At 33.7% G+C, this 15854-nt stretch overlaps 1 protein-coding gene across 1 annotated transcript; it reads right to left on the reverse strand.

Annotated features, from left to right (window-relative positions):
• Positions 1-4397: 4397 nt before the first annotated feature.
• Positions 4398-14882, reverse strand: LOC117119176 (mesenchyme-specific cell surface glycoprotein-like). Its single transcript, XM_033263997.1, has 9 exons — positions 14628-14882; positions 11582-11800; positions 10771-10972; positions 9341-9482; positions 7842-7956; positions 6481-6654; positions 5347-5412; positions 4883-5136; positions 4398-4538 (listed from the first exon to the last, which is right to left on the reverse strand). Exons 1-9 carry the CDS (start codon positions 14827-14829, stop codon positions 4416-4418), a joined length of 1497 nt encoding a protein of 498 aa, XP_033119888.1. The 5' UTR covers positions 14830-14882; the 3' UTR covers positions 4398-4415.
• Positions 14883-15854: the final 972 nt, after the last annotated feature.

The raw sequence follows: 15854 nt of genomic DNA on the forward strand, positions 1-15854 counted from the left end.
GAAATGTGGCTCTCTTTGCAAGCACATCTAACATCTAAGGAAAGAAGGGCTTAGATTAGTACCAGATAAAATAATTTTGTTATCAACATTAATACATTACGGTATGCTAATTTTCATCTTTGTAAGCGCATAAGACAGTGCAAATTATTTCTGTGACAGTCTTTTGAAGTGTGTAAAGCTCCATTTTATCCCATACACAGTCAGAATATTGGGGGGGGGGATGATACAATGGACCTTCCCCCCTTGTCAAATATTGGGGATATATCCCCCCCCCCCGGGATCTACGCCTATGCTAAAAGCTCCATTTTATCCCATACACAGTCAGAATATTGGGGGGGGGGATGATACAATGGACCTTCCCCCCTTGTCAAATATTGGGGATATATCCCCCCCCCCCGGGATCTACGCCTATGCTACATATTGCAGACATCTTTCTTAGTTAATTTATAATACGGTGTTAGAATACAACAATTCTTCAATATAATAATAGGAAATTAACTATATATTACTATACTTTATTTGAGCAGCATGTACACATTATTATTATCTGTCTAAGAAAAATATCAAATCAGATAGACAATAACATATTACAAGGTTATAAACCAGTTATTATGTCAAGACATTAGCTAGCTATAAATATGGTGCAATACATCGTTTTTATGTTTATTCAAGATTAGTTATACGATTCAGTGTCTAATAATAATAATAATAATAATAATTTTGCCTCAATGCGCTTAACAATAAAAAAAAAGTGCTAGGAGAAATTTAAGAAAAGTACATGTTAAAAAGTTGAGTTTTTAAAGCTGCCTTAAAATCAACAATGGAGGTTGCCTGTCAGATTGTAATAGGCAAAGCATTCCAGAGGAAGACAGAAGCCCAAGAAAAAGAACGATTGTCATAATGCTTTGACGGGCGAATAGAATGAGCAAGTAGCGACTCTGAACTAGATCTCAGAGACCTCTTAGAAATATAAGGATGAATTAGTTGCGAAATAAACATTGGCGAGGAATTATGGAGATACTGGGTTAAAATAGACAATAAAGTATGAACAATGTATATACGGACGTAGCTTACGAAGGTTCATTTTATCAGAATCATGACATTCTTAATAATTTCGAAATAGGAAGTTTAAACAATAAATGTACTTTACATATGCGAATGTTATTGATTATAGTAAAAACAAATTCAATGATTTGAAACACATTTCTGAAGTTAATGAAATCAAACTTTAATTTTACTGTATTTTAACTGTTTAAAAATATGACCGAAGTAATTTTATTAAGAAATGGATTATAAACAGGCTGGATAATATGACAATTTCCTGTCATCAGAAATACCAATATATTGGGCTTACATAGATTGTTAAAACCAACGTTTAAATTCGAAACACACATTTAATTACATTGAATACAACGATGCAGGAACTATAAGGTGCTAAGTTAAGTTATCAAACTTATTAGGCCCTCTAACGGTTAATGATTTTGTCCTTAAAGATTCTTTTGATGCTGCTGACCGCATTAAAGCTATACCAAACAATTGGTTTAATTTAGGTTACCGATTTGTATCTTTTGATGTTGAATCTCTGTTTACAAATGTTCCCCTTACTAAGGTAATTAATATAATTCTTGATAGGGTGTACAATAAGAAACTGATATCTACTAACCTTAAGAAAAATTCGCTAAGGAAACTAGAAACTTAGAGATTGCTGTACTAAAACTGTATTTACGTGTAATAACGAATTCTATTAAACTGATGGTGTCTCAATGGGTTCGCCTCTTGGCCCAGTTTTAGCTAATATTTTAATGATTGAACTAGAAGAGTCTATTGTTCCTAAACTTATTGAATCAGGTACTATTAAGTTTTATACTCGTTTTGTTGACGACACACTATAGTATTAGCTAATCCCAAAGATTTCCCGCAAATTCTAAGCTACTTCAATGCTTTTCATAGACAGATAAATTTTACATTTGAATCATTTGAAAACAGTGACACAGTACACTTTCTGGATTTACAATTTAACAACAGTGTAGGAAGCATGAGTATATATCGTAAAAATACACATACAGGTCAATATGTCCATTATGGTAGCTTTGCTCCATGGAACCATAAGATCTCCTAGATTCGTAGTTTAGTTTCTAGAGCCCACAGATTGTGTACTCCTGATAAACTTCAAACAGAGCTAAGTAACATCAGGAAGTTTGTCTTGGAATGGGTACCCTTTAAAAGTTGTTAATAATGTGCTTAAGAAATTAAATGAACCTAAATGTATACATATAGGCCGGCCAACTGATGATAGCTTGATTAAGATTTGGGTTAGATTGCCTATCTAGGAAAACCAGGTGAGTTCATTTTACGTAGATGTTTAAATAAGGTAAAGAAACACTTAATTAAAGAGGTAAAATTCATAGCTTTATGGCAGTATAAAAATGTTTCTCATTTTATATCTACTAAGGATCAAACCCCTAAGGAGTACAGAAGTTCTGTTGTCTATCACTTTAAATGTCCAGGCTGCAATAGTGATTATATTGGTAAGACAGATAGGTGCTTAATAACTAGACATTCTTCACGATCTGATCTGATAGTGTTATATTTAATCATGTTAAAAACTGTGAGGCATTCCAATTTGTTTTAGGATTACAGGGTATACTTGAAAATGATAATGTCGCCTGTAATGTAAGTAATAAATTAAGTTTAATATTTTCTAGTACTAACATTATTGACAGCTCTCGAAACTGGTCTATCCTATTGTTTAAAGAAGCGTTCGCTATACGTAGACTACATCCTTTGCTTAACAATGGGCTCAGAGCTTCAAAAGAGCTGAGTAAGTATGCTTTGATCGCTTGTTTAAATCACTGCTATGTCACCTACTAGAGGTAATGTTTTGATTGGTTAAACACTTTTGGTACGGTACTAGTGCATATAAACTTGCTAATATGGATAATTTTTTATTCCTGATGATGACATAATTAATGTCGAAATATTGAATCCCAACACGATGGCGTGTATTTCAATATTTGGAGTATGTATTATACTTTCTAAACCTGAAGCGTTACAGAAGAAGAATCTGAGAAAGAAAGAAAAAAAAATTTAACCTCCACCAGGACCTAAAACCCAGGACCGTTGTTACGTTTTAACTTATATTTTTCTTTGCATTTTTTTCCGATTTTTGTTTTGTGGTTTATTTTCCACACGCCTTATAATTATATTATTTAAACAAGTATCGCATTTGAGATCCAGCAAGCTAAAAATAATGCACAGAAGAGGGCGTATCTTATATATCTGCCAGTCTAGTCACATGCGATATTAGTGTTATATCAAATTTGTGATGTCAGACTTGGATCACCACAACGTCTTCGGGGTCAAGTTGTTATGACGTTTGCCATGTATACGAAAGGTTCCGAATTTGATTCCACGGTAGCTCATCATGTTTTAGTAAGTAAAATAAGATTATGTAAAATTCAAATGATTTTCAAGTTATCTAATTAAACCTCACAAAAACATAGCCAAATTATAGTTTAACTGAATTAGAAATATTTACTACATCTAAATTTGATTTGTGGCTTTCTATGATAAGCATGCAAACATGGATCAGCAGTTTCACATATGAAATATAATGTACCACAAGAAAGAAAGCAGATTCGAAACATTGAGTGGGAAAGACAGAACTTTACAAAATTTAATTTAAACCGAACATGTTTAGAATGCGATGCTTGACGGAAATCCTGAAGTACTTAACACGGGCATGACTAAAAACATCCATTACATAACTTTAAGCCAATTGAAATGTTGGGTAACCTAACAACGAGCTGATATCATCATATAATTATCTCCTAATAAACCAATACAAATACAATACAATACCAATACAAACTCAGTAGAATTCTAGTTCTTCCTACGTTTCAACCACTGTTCCAGTAGCCTTGATCACGAGAATGGCGTAATGGTGTAGTGTCGTCCTCGTAACTATCCTTTCTCAAATAGTGTCCCTCTTAATCAAGTATGTTTGCGTCATGAAACATGGGAATATGATGCTCTATAAGAACATGATCAGTGATTCTGACTTGTGAATGATGTAAGGTTGTGAGTTGCGAGCACTCCTGGTTCTGATTCCTCTGGAGTGCTTTTCTCGACGTCCATTTTGTGAATGGATGACGACGCTACAAGGCTACTGCAACGTAGCAATTACGACTACTAAATTTGTATTGATTCATTAAGAAATAATTTAAGTTTAATATGTAATAAACCAGATGAAATTCTTTGAGATTGAATATTATCATCTCCTCAATCATGATAATTGAACCAAGTTGTATGGCAAACAAAATGAAACTAGTAAATGAATGAGAATATAGAAAATGAAATATAGCCTAGAAGGTATTTTTCGTATATTCTCTCTCTTGTTCCTAGAAACCACAAATTCATCGCTTAGACCTTTCGAAGTTGCAGGATAATGCTAATGAAAGTTCCATTCCAACCCAATCCAAACTTCGACTTAAAACGCGCATTATAAAAAGTCTCAATGCGCCAATTTGAGAGAGTAACTGAAAAAAAAACAACTAAAAAAGGGAGCCATAGGAGAAAACGTTATACAAGGAGGAAAAGCATTAAACAGAAATGAGAGAATACAATAGCAAATACAGATGTCAAAGCCAGAAATAAAGCAATACAAATATCCAAAAAGATGACGTTAATTCTCATTTTGAAAATCTCCACAGATGGACATTTATGAAGTTAATAATAGTTGATAATACTTTACTTTTTCCACGTAAAAATTAGTAGTTGAACTTTTGGTTGGATGAATAGTTTTTGCTTGATTATTTGTATTATGAATTAAAATTTTGATTTGATTTGATCTGATTTGATTAAAAATAAATAATAATTGTACCTTGTTGTCTGACCTGGTATCAAAAAGATCCTCAGGTTTCTCTTCGTTGGCATCATCTGGCTTCGTGTTGCCGTTAAAGACTTCAGGATAGTAGAGTGACATCATGCGTTCAACGTCATCACCACTGTCGTATATCATAGTTAGGTTATCACCGTCGATTCTAAATATTGACCAACTTCGCCCGCCATAGTGGTAAAGCGTTTCTATTTTGCCATTCTTGTCCAAACCGTCAACGGTGCTAAATTCTAGACGGCCTTCAGATGGAAATTGAAAAAATAATTTAATATTTGAATAAGTATATGCCCTATTTGTACAAGTAATAAATTTATTTTATTTATTTGTTTGTTTAGTTTTTAATTACAATGTTAAGATATTTTAACATTATATGAGAGTAAATCTTTAGCAACTACTGATAATTTTACTGTAAATTAACTTAATGTATGTTATTAAACAAACTATAATACCAAGTTCATCTTTGTCTTCTAGGTATTTCGTCACGTTTTCTGGGATGCTGTCGGAAATCAATAAATCTAAAATCACAAATTAAGATTATAAATGGCATCATTTACTGAAATGGTGTTTGTGTACAAAGAATAACACGCACAAAAAACTTCTTTAACTTTTACCCAAGGGTAGCAAAGTAAAGGATGCCCTTAGTGGGTGGAAACTATCTGTTAAGATACTCTTCACTTTATGTTACTCTCACAGATATCATCTACAGTGTAGTTGTCTATTTTGTTGTAGAATTTTTCCTGTCTGATTTATGATACGTTGTATTGTGTTATAATCTTTTTTCTTAAATTACCAAACCATACATAACTCAAAAACAAAAGAGGGCTTTCAATAACAGAGGAATAAAAAAGGCTTATTATACATGTATCAACATTCAATGACCGCAATTTCTTTAAGAAATGGAGGCGCGTCATACCATTCCTAAATATTTTATCACACTGTCCCGCCCCCAGTTTAACTTATTATCAATCTCTAAACCTAGGTATTTTCGACGAGTAACAGTCTCAATCTCAAACTTGTCAACAACAAGGGCTACAACATTATTTTCGCCTTTTCTATAGTCAATTATAAGTTCTTTTGTTTTTTGTTCATGCAGTTTTAAACAGTTTTGTTCACACCACAATGATAAGTTTGCGAATGTATTCACATAGATAGACACAGACTTGGATTTCATGAGTCCTATGATAACTGTGTCATCCGCTATTTCAATATCTTAACATCTTCATTTTTGGATCTGCAGTCACCATTATAAATAATATAAAGTAGCGGAGAATCAACACATCCCTGAGGTGATCCAATATAGTGATAGGATCTGGAAAAATTCCAGCAAAACTTGCATTTTCTACACTATTTGCTTAGGAAATCTTGGATCTACATAATAGTATAAGAATTTACATTTAAGATTTAAAATCATTTCTTCAACAGTAGAGAATGTACCGGTAACATAGTATTAAATGCTGAGCAAACGTCCGCAAACATTGCTCGTGCATAGTTCCTGGCTTGGTTGTTGTTGAATAACATATTAAAGGTAAAAATCAAACTTTTTATGTGAATATGTAATAAAATTTATGCTGAGAACATCTAACCTTTCACCAACTTTGCACCTCGTTTTTTCTCCTCCCACTTGTTATTTTTTGTTTCGTATTCAAATGAGTCACCTTCATTCGATGTCGCAAGGTATTCCACGCCATCGATTTCGTAGTGAATCATAGAGTCTGGCTGGTAGAAGCTATACACTGGCCACGATTGTAAGTTAATTCCTGATGACGTATATGTTGTTGTTGTTGTTATTATTATTATTATTATTATTATTATTATTATTATTATTATTATTATTATTATTATTATTATTATTATCATCTTCATCATCATCATCATCATCATCATTAAAAATGTCATTGTATGTCACCATCCCCAGCATCGTCGTCATCATCATCATCATCATCGTCGTCGTCATCATCATCATCATCATCATCATCATCATCATCATCGTCATCGTCGTCGTCGTCGTCGTCATCATCAAAAAGGAATAAGAGAGGTTACGCTAATCATCAGTAATTTTTGTTAATTTATGAGAAGGGTTAGCTAAATATCTTTGTCGTTCACTACTCTGATGTAAGTCCATTTCAAGTTTGGTTTTTTAAGTCATTTCCTGGTGTAGATTAATGGCAAGTGTTGTTGATGGAACTTCATATTTTATTCTACAAAACAGCCTGCAAAGCGTAACAGGCGTTTCAAAGGTTTTCTAAATCTTTAGTCAGTTTGCCGTACTTCTTAGTCTTAGATTTTGTTAGGGCTGCAGAAGGCATTCAATTAATTGCTACAGCAATTAGTAATATCCTTAAAGGAATCCTAACAGAATATAAGCTAAAGTTTATTAAGTTCGATGAAAGAACAAGCCCGCTACAGACGTGACCACATAATAACTAAACAGATCTGTTATTATGGAGAATTTTCCGGTATGTATAACGCAAAATTGTTATCGTTTACAATTAAAAAAAAAAAAAAACTGCGTCCTTAATTTGATTTTCTTACTGGAGGATGCATTCTTAATAGTATTGAACTGGTTATTGACGGAACTGTGACTTATAAAAAATATATAACTTTTTAGCGTACCTTGAGCGTACAGTGGCAATAGTGCTATTAAAGCAAATAATAAAACGCCCACAAGGAACAAATCTAAAAAATATCTCATAGGCCTTATTAGTTGCAATCATAATTAATATAAACGTTTAGGATTGATTGTAAATTCACAAATAATTTCTACAAAGACATAATATAATTAGCTGGGCATATAGGCCTCAATCATTAACAATGTAAAAAAGAGTATTGATTTCCTAATGATAACATAATTAATTTTGCAATATTGAATCCCGGCACGATGGCGTGCATTTCGACACTTGGAGTAATGTCTATGTATTATACTATCTAGTATTGAGTTGTATACCTGAATCTTTGTCGCTTGCGTCAAATTTGAGATTTTCCCACGATTTCACTCCCATACCAATTATCTCATCGACTGAGCTTGTAGCCATGTCAACAATAGCAATTGCGTTGTTTTCCTGAGATATATAAATTACTTCTATCATGATACATAATGTTAATAGGATGTGCTAACTACTACTTTCTTTGAAAGCCTAAAAACAATATTTCGAAATATAATATTCTAAAGTAACACTATCGGTTGGTTGCACTACTTCCAAAATAATGATAACTAGGCCTACTAGGCCCACATAAAGTCCTAAACTTGTTAATCGGTTTTCTTCTTACTTCACTAGATTATGGAGTGCTTGATATTGGAATTACTGAGACTCAATGTTGATAGGTTACTAGGCAGCGCCGCAGGACTCTCCCTGCACAGCCCTTTTTTGCTGACATAAAAATTAAAATATTACTTTGTAAGTTACCAGTCAAAGGGCCGAATTAAAGAAACGTACGTCGTCCTTTAAATAGGGCGATACGCCGTTGGTGCATAATAATTGATCTTTCTGGATTTTCTCTTTCTGGACCTTTCGAACTTAAACAGCTGGTCAATGAGGACAGAGCCAGAAGTACCAGCTGCTCCAAAAGATACGTGTTGTCCCAACTCACGTGCGTATGTATTTGAACAGATTTTAATGAAATTTGCGCAATATATATACACATGAATAAATTATTATTACGTGTGCACGCAAAGAACTCAGTATACTATTGGAAAGGGTTCGGGGGTTTTCCTAACTCGACGAAGAATATTCTGCTCGTCGGCCCTTTGGGGTTAATGCAAATTTCAATTTAAAAATGTTAATCATTGCCAATACCGTAGTAACAGTAGGCTATCCTTTACATTTACATTTGGATTCAATTACTGTTTTATGCTTTTCCATTTAAAAATAGGCCTACATTACAAGGAGACTTTTACAACCATCAACTTTCACCGATGTACAGTTGAAAGTGGATTTCAACTATAACAGCAATTTTTGAAGGTGCCTAATTCTATTGACATTTTATAGCTCTCATACAATAATATGAAAGGATTCCATTGTGCTAGATGTACATTAAAGATCTTATAAACACAAGATAGCGTTCTCCGCGATTTTCGCGTGCAAATTATGTAATAAGGCATGAATGGCGCCCTCTTGCTAAATTGGAAACCGCTCTGACCATACCGTACACCGCGCCACTTTACCTTTAAATCAATCCTGTGAACAACAGCAGAACAGGAACCATCTCAGATCCATGGCAACAGATAGGACGCCCTCTTCCGAAACTGATTACTTTTTCTCTTTGGTATAATAGCGCATGAATGGCGCCCTCTTGCTAAATTGGAAACTTTTGAACCTTGACCGACGGTTCTATTTGTTACGCGTAAATCGCGGAGAACGCTATCTTGTGTTTATAAGATCTTTGATGTACATTAATGACATAAAGTGCAAAATAATGATCATTAATACTTGTTTGAGCTATTACCTGAAGCGCTATGTAAGCCTTTGATTCGTTACTGTTAAGGGCTATATATTCTGGTTCAAGATTCTGCGAAAAAGTGTCCCTGGTTTTACTTATGTACCCTTTGTAGGGGTACCTTATATGCTTCATCTCGTACTCGTCGGATCTATAATTAAAATTAAAAAGTTTAAAATTAAAAAAAAAATTTTAAAATAAAATTTAACGTATTATTTTAACACTATAAAAAAAATAGGCCTATGTTGAAAATGGTGAGGAAAAACTATTTGTTTAAGAAATTCTTTGATATGTTGTAAAACTAATTTTCTAAGACACAAAAGCAAAAAAAAAATATTGAAAGCGGTTAATGAGATACAGATTTTTCAATATTTAAAAACGGGGGAAAGGGGCTTAGCCACTCTTTTAAAACCCTTTTCTTCCAGTTTTTAAATATTTAAAAACCTGTGTCTTAATAACCTCTTCCGAGTTTTTCGTTCGTTATGCTTTTCGTGTCTTAGGAAAATCAGTTTTACATTTTTTTTTCCGGAGTCTTGCTTTAAGGTATTAATTAACTTAGATGGAAAATATTCATTCAAATTTATTAATATTCTATATACAATTATATTGCACGGGGCTAATTAATTTGGAAGTATATGGATTCTCCAAGAAGGTTGTTCTTTCGCGTAATAGATACGGTACCAAAGGAAAAACTAGTACTATTTTTGAGACATTATTCCGTAAAAGAGGGTTTAAGGTTTTTTACAATAATTCTGGAGGCATACTCTCTGGATCCAGCCTCAAAGGCAATCAGTTCAACCTCGCAGTCAGACGAAACGGGAGGTGGGGGATATTCAAATGCAACTGTAGGTTTGATGATTACGAGTCTTTTGAGATCTTTCCAAAATATACACAATGTCCGGGATCAAGTTTGTCACGATACATTCGGATGGAGTGGTAGGCGGATATGGAACATCTTGGTCTCCGGCCACAAGTTCAGAAAGGATCATTGGACGTGAGGGGATGCTACTAAATCTCTTTCGAAGGACCTGAGAGAGGTGGTTCAGAGTGTTGTTGTGTCTCCATGTGAAGGACCCTGGTCCAGGAAATGTTTGAAATAATTTAAGACATGATGTATTACCGCATGGTACATCTTTAAAAAGATTTTTAAAGGTGTCCCCAAGAGCGTTGACCAAGAATTTTAGTATCCCTGATGGACGATTGTAAATTAGGAAATTTCATTGGTTGGATGATTCTACACAGCTGGTATAGGCTTATGTTCTTTTGTAGTTAGTTTCATCACTGTTAACGAGCTACATTACCATTAAAACTGGTTTACAACATCCACCTGATATGATTTATACTGTGTAAGTTTAGGCCTACAGTATTTGAAATATCAACATTTTCAAAAGTATAGACAAAAAAATAAACAAAAAGAAACACAATACATAAAGAAATACCTCGAGTTAAAGTGCATGAAGTCTGCAGTTGAGATGGTTGGTATTGTGGAAAGGTCGTCGGAAGTGAATCGAATAATCGAAACAGATCCTTCAGGGTTGACAATGTCCTCTTCATCATCGCTTGTATATCCTTCACCTTCATTGGCCACTAGAATAGTCCTGCAATCTTTTGTAAACTTTAACATGTCCGGTTCACTACCCACTAATAGCACAAACAAGAAAAAGTTTAATTGTTCTGTAAAGTTGAACACATTCTCTAAATATAATATAGCGAATATGTAGTCCTATTGCTTATAGTTTCAATCCGGGTGGTGCTAATTTTAAGCTGCATATAAACCTAGGAAACGAAGATCGAATCTAATTGCAAAACTCATCACCTAAATAATTAAGTATAATAACATCAATGATCTATAGTAATGTCCATGTCCATGTTGCATGATGTATGTTTAGGTATCATCTTTAACAAATCTTAACTCCAAATACAAACCTATTTGATTCAAAAAGTGATTCAATGTGTAAAACCATTAGGAAATTGGTAATAAGATGTACATCCAAGCTAGTTGACCGAACAAAAAAACAATCTTATTAGAACGATCTTATTACCAAATGTAATGTCTTTCCTCCAAAAAAGAACACCTTCAAACTGGTCACTACTGATTATTCTACTATGTTACCATTATCGACCTTTCTTTTAATACGATTTACTGTTGGTATATTACTTAGTATTCCGTTCAATGAATGGCGGGTGTACGTCTATTATTAATTACAAAACAAAAAATAAAATAAGAAAATTATTATGTTAAATACCAACCTATAATTGTTTGAACCATCGGGAAGTTTCCATTATTCCTGTTGTACAGTTCATACACACAAACAGTTCCATTTTGATTTGGATTTTTACTAGAGACAGTTATGGCGACATAGTTACCGCACAATTCAATATCATTCGCAACTCCTAGCGTTGGTACCTTCTTCAAGATTACTGGGTTTGATACGGCGGAGAAATCAACTACATGCAAGTATGATGAGCCTACAGTATCAGTCGAAGTAATCGGAAAGTTATTTAACTATCCATAATTAGATAAAGGTAATGAAGGCAAGATTGGAAAAGAAACAAGGAAAGAAGAAAATGACCATGAAGAATATACGAATTACTGAGAGTTTTGACACTAATTATTGAAATTTTATTTTTCTTAACAACAATAATAATAATAATAATAATAATTATTATTATTATTATTATTATTATTATTATTATTATTATTATTAAAATTATTATTATTATTATTATTATTATTATTATTTTTATTATTATTTTTATTATTATTATTAATATTATTATTATTATAACATTGTTTCAGTATTATAACAGTAACTAATCTACCAACAGTAACTAATGATAATGATAATAATGATGATAATAATAATAATTATTATTATTATTATATTATTATTATTATTATTATTATTATTATTATTATTATTTAATAAAATTAATAAACAACACGCGAAAAACAAATATGAAATAATACTAAAGGAAATCATAAAGTAAAAATTAACATGAAAGCAGACTCGAGGTCAGTGAAACTCGACCTATGACTGCAGTGGTAAGGGTATATAATGCTGGGAGTTCTAAAGCGACGTTCCGCAAACTATGGTACGCTGCCCAAATTTGGTTTTAATAAAGCCGCTTCATTGTTGCAGCGAATGCGTCGCTTGCACACGCTGCTAAGTGCCAGATGATGCGTGCTATTTGAGTTATAAGCGGTTTTTCTGTCTATGCCCCCTCGGGAGCTAGACTCTATGTTATCGTCTAGTATTAGCCCTGTAAGATCCAGTAAATCCGGTATGAAAGAATGATGGGATGAGTCATGAACTAAAGATAAAAATAAGTATAAGACCTGTCCTAGAAAGATCTATACAGAAACAACACCACACATTTCTTGACAACCGAATGCCCATCCGGATACTTGATTAAGCCGAACACTCTCTGCGTCGTACGACCGTCTCACGTCGAATCCACATTTGCTTCCAGCGAGCAATAAACGACGCAACGCCGTATGCTGATTGTCAGTGGAAATATGATTCGTTGGGTCCGCGTCTTCGCGTGCGTTCTTCGTCGCGTTGCCGTCGTGTCGCCGTCGCACGCAATACCTGTATAGTCTTTCAAAGTTGCGGAGTAACAGAGTGTGCGTAAAAGTTTTGGAAGAAGGAGAAAGCTATGACGTGTGTGGCTGAACCGTGTTTGGTTGAATCATGGTAGGGAAAAAAACAATCAACAATTGTGAGGGGAACACAAATGTACGGTATTATTTATTTAATAAAATAATATTTAATTTGTATACAATGAAATTTTATCACTGACAGATAATGATGTCAAAATATTGTATATACATATGGAGGTTTCATGATCAAACTTTTTTGCCGGGATTTGGTATGTTGGTCCCTGGCGCGGCTGGGCTGCTGGGCCGCGGCTTGGTGCCTGGAATCGTAAATAGGCCGTGAAGTAAAAAGTTTGCAAAACGCTGTTCTAAAGAAACTCTGACACTGCGGAGGTAAAGTATTTTTAGTTCGTTTACCTTGTGTCATAATAAGTAGAATGACGTCATATTTGATTACACACACCATTTCCATAGGTGCGTGTTGTGTATTTTAAAATCATGAAAAAGAAATGGGTTACCACCATGCTATGAATAAAATGGTGAACCAGGCAAAGGTAGACAGAATTTTCGACAAATTTGACCATTATTTTTATCATGTTAAAGTCTACACAAGATAAAACACATCAAAATGACCTTGAGATGTCAAAATCAACAACTGTTCTTGACCTTTTATAATTTTATTCTAAGCGTATTCTTATAATTAATAGCATCTTAATCAGTTAGTTAGCAGAGTTTTCTTTCTTAAATAAACAGAAAGGTAGATGATAGGGTATATCTCTACTCATAATAGGCCTATTAGAAAAGATAACTGATTGGCCTACACTGTTTGAATTAGCGGTCACTCTACAAATCAGGATGAGGATGCTAGGCCAAAACTAGGCCTAGGTATCGATATGACACAGTAAATTATTAAACATACTGTGTAATTTCATGTCAAAATGCATAATGTCACTGACTTAGTCCTCCAACCTGTCCTAACGAATTATGTAAACGAAGGTTTACGTACAATTAGACACAGTTCTCTCATTTAAAGAAACTGTCAAACGCAACATATGCATACACTAAACTAAACTTTATTAAACAAGCTAACGCATCCAAATAATAAAACTCGAATCAGAAATATATGTTTATAGGCCTACAGTAGTCCAGAAAAATCATCAGCAGAGCGTCAGTAATAACGAACAGGGTCATTAGTAAAATGACTTCAACCAAAACTGTACAAAGGCAAATAAATGAATATTACAACAGGTTTCAGTCAATCCAAGTGAACTCACGATTAAAGCAGAAACTCCGAAATCCACATTATTTGTAGGCCTAATTTTGAAAGAATGGACAAGTATTGCCAATTATTGGTCGCTTTTAATTGAGATAAATTTTACCCATTGATTAATACAAATTAAATCAATTTAAACCCTTTAATATTCATTAGAAATATCAGCTGAAGTTAGAAAACTCAATAAATCAGTTAGAATTTGCAACTCGTATCCTGGAGACGTCTCTTATACACATCTAGATGTGTATAAGAGACAGGTATTTGAAATATGGCGAAAAGTCAAAAATTTGCACTAAGTGCTCAACTCGGCGAGATAAGCACTTTTGTGCAAAAAGTGATGATTGGAAACAATATATATATAAATATATATATATATATATATACATACATCAAAATAGACTACACAGAGAAAGAAATTTTACCTGCAGCGTACACAAGTTTTTCGTTTTTATCGTAAGCACTTTGCTCCACAGCCCCTCCATCGATTGTGTACTTTGGTGAATCAGTGGAATCGTAACTTGAAGGAATATAAATCGTCGAAATCGGCTCAAGTTGATACACAGCGTTCACTGATGTAGAAAACAGGATCAAGCAGAATAGGTTTTGGTTAACTTGCCCGAACATGTTCGGTAGATGTTGATAGATTGTTCCCACACCTCTGAATGTGAATAGCTGGGTGTATGCTTATCCTTTAATTCAGGAAACAATTTCTTCACCGCCGTCCTTAGCAATCGTTTGATAAAACGCAACGGTTCAAAAAAATGAGGGCGGCGTTCTAAAAAAGTTCAATGTGATACTTGTACCTGCTTGCAATACAAAGAGGATAATAATTTCAGCAAATATACAACCAGCATGCATACACATAGTTTGTTGAAAATAGTGCGAAGTTGTAGCAGCGTTTGTGATGTGGTACGTGTAAGTGCAAAATTAGCCTATTGCTGGGCTTTATTGTTTAAACGATGTAATAATATATTTTGTAAAATTATTAATTTTTGGCAAAGACAAGCCAAGTTAGTCACTCGTCGCAAATCCTTGTTTCGGATAATGGCCAAAATGTGCTGGAATGTTAAGATCTTTGAAATATATTATGTTTTACTAAATTAACATTTATATATCTGGGGCGGATTGCTATAAAACGGTCTTAACTGGTAGTCTTAACTCCTCGAATAAAGCCGGCGTTATCACTTAGACCATAGAGAAAATATAACTGAAAATGTTCTATTTTCTCTATGCTTAGACGGTCTTACTAAAGTAATTCCTCTAAGACCATTGCTATAAAACAGTTTCCCCTAAGACCGCTTTGAGTATTGAAACGCAAACAAGTACTCCCTGGTAACGTAAGATTGAGGGCGACGTCATGCGTGCTCGACGCACCGAATATCAAATAGATAATAATTATGAAAAATTAATATGAAAAATTCTTCAACATATTTAGTGGAATTTAATAGTCTTACTCTTCCCCCAGTTAGTATAAAGAATAAATAACAACATACAGTAATTTTAGGCCTGCATCTATTTTTAAAAAATTTATTGTATCATTTCTTAATTTCCCTCTAATTAGACAAATTTAAAGATGACATTTAATTTAATTGCCCATCTTAAATTACAGGGATTCTAAAGATTGGTGGTTTTTGCAGATCAAACTGAAA

This window comes from Anneissia japonica, unplaced genomic scaffold (assembly GCF_011630105.1).
Source record: "Anneissia japonica isolate Jap-2015-1 unplaced genomic scaffold, ASM1163010v1 scaffold287863_len737641_cov155, whole genome shotgun sequence".
Taxonomy (NCBI): Eukaryota; Metazoa; Echinodermata; class Crinoidea; order Comatulida; family Comatulidae; genus Anneissia; species Anneissia japonica.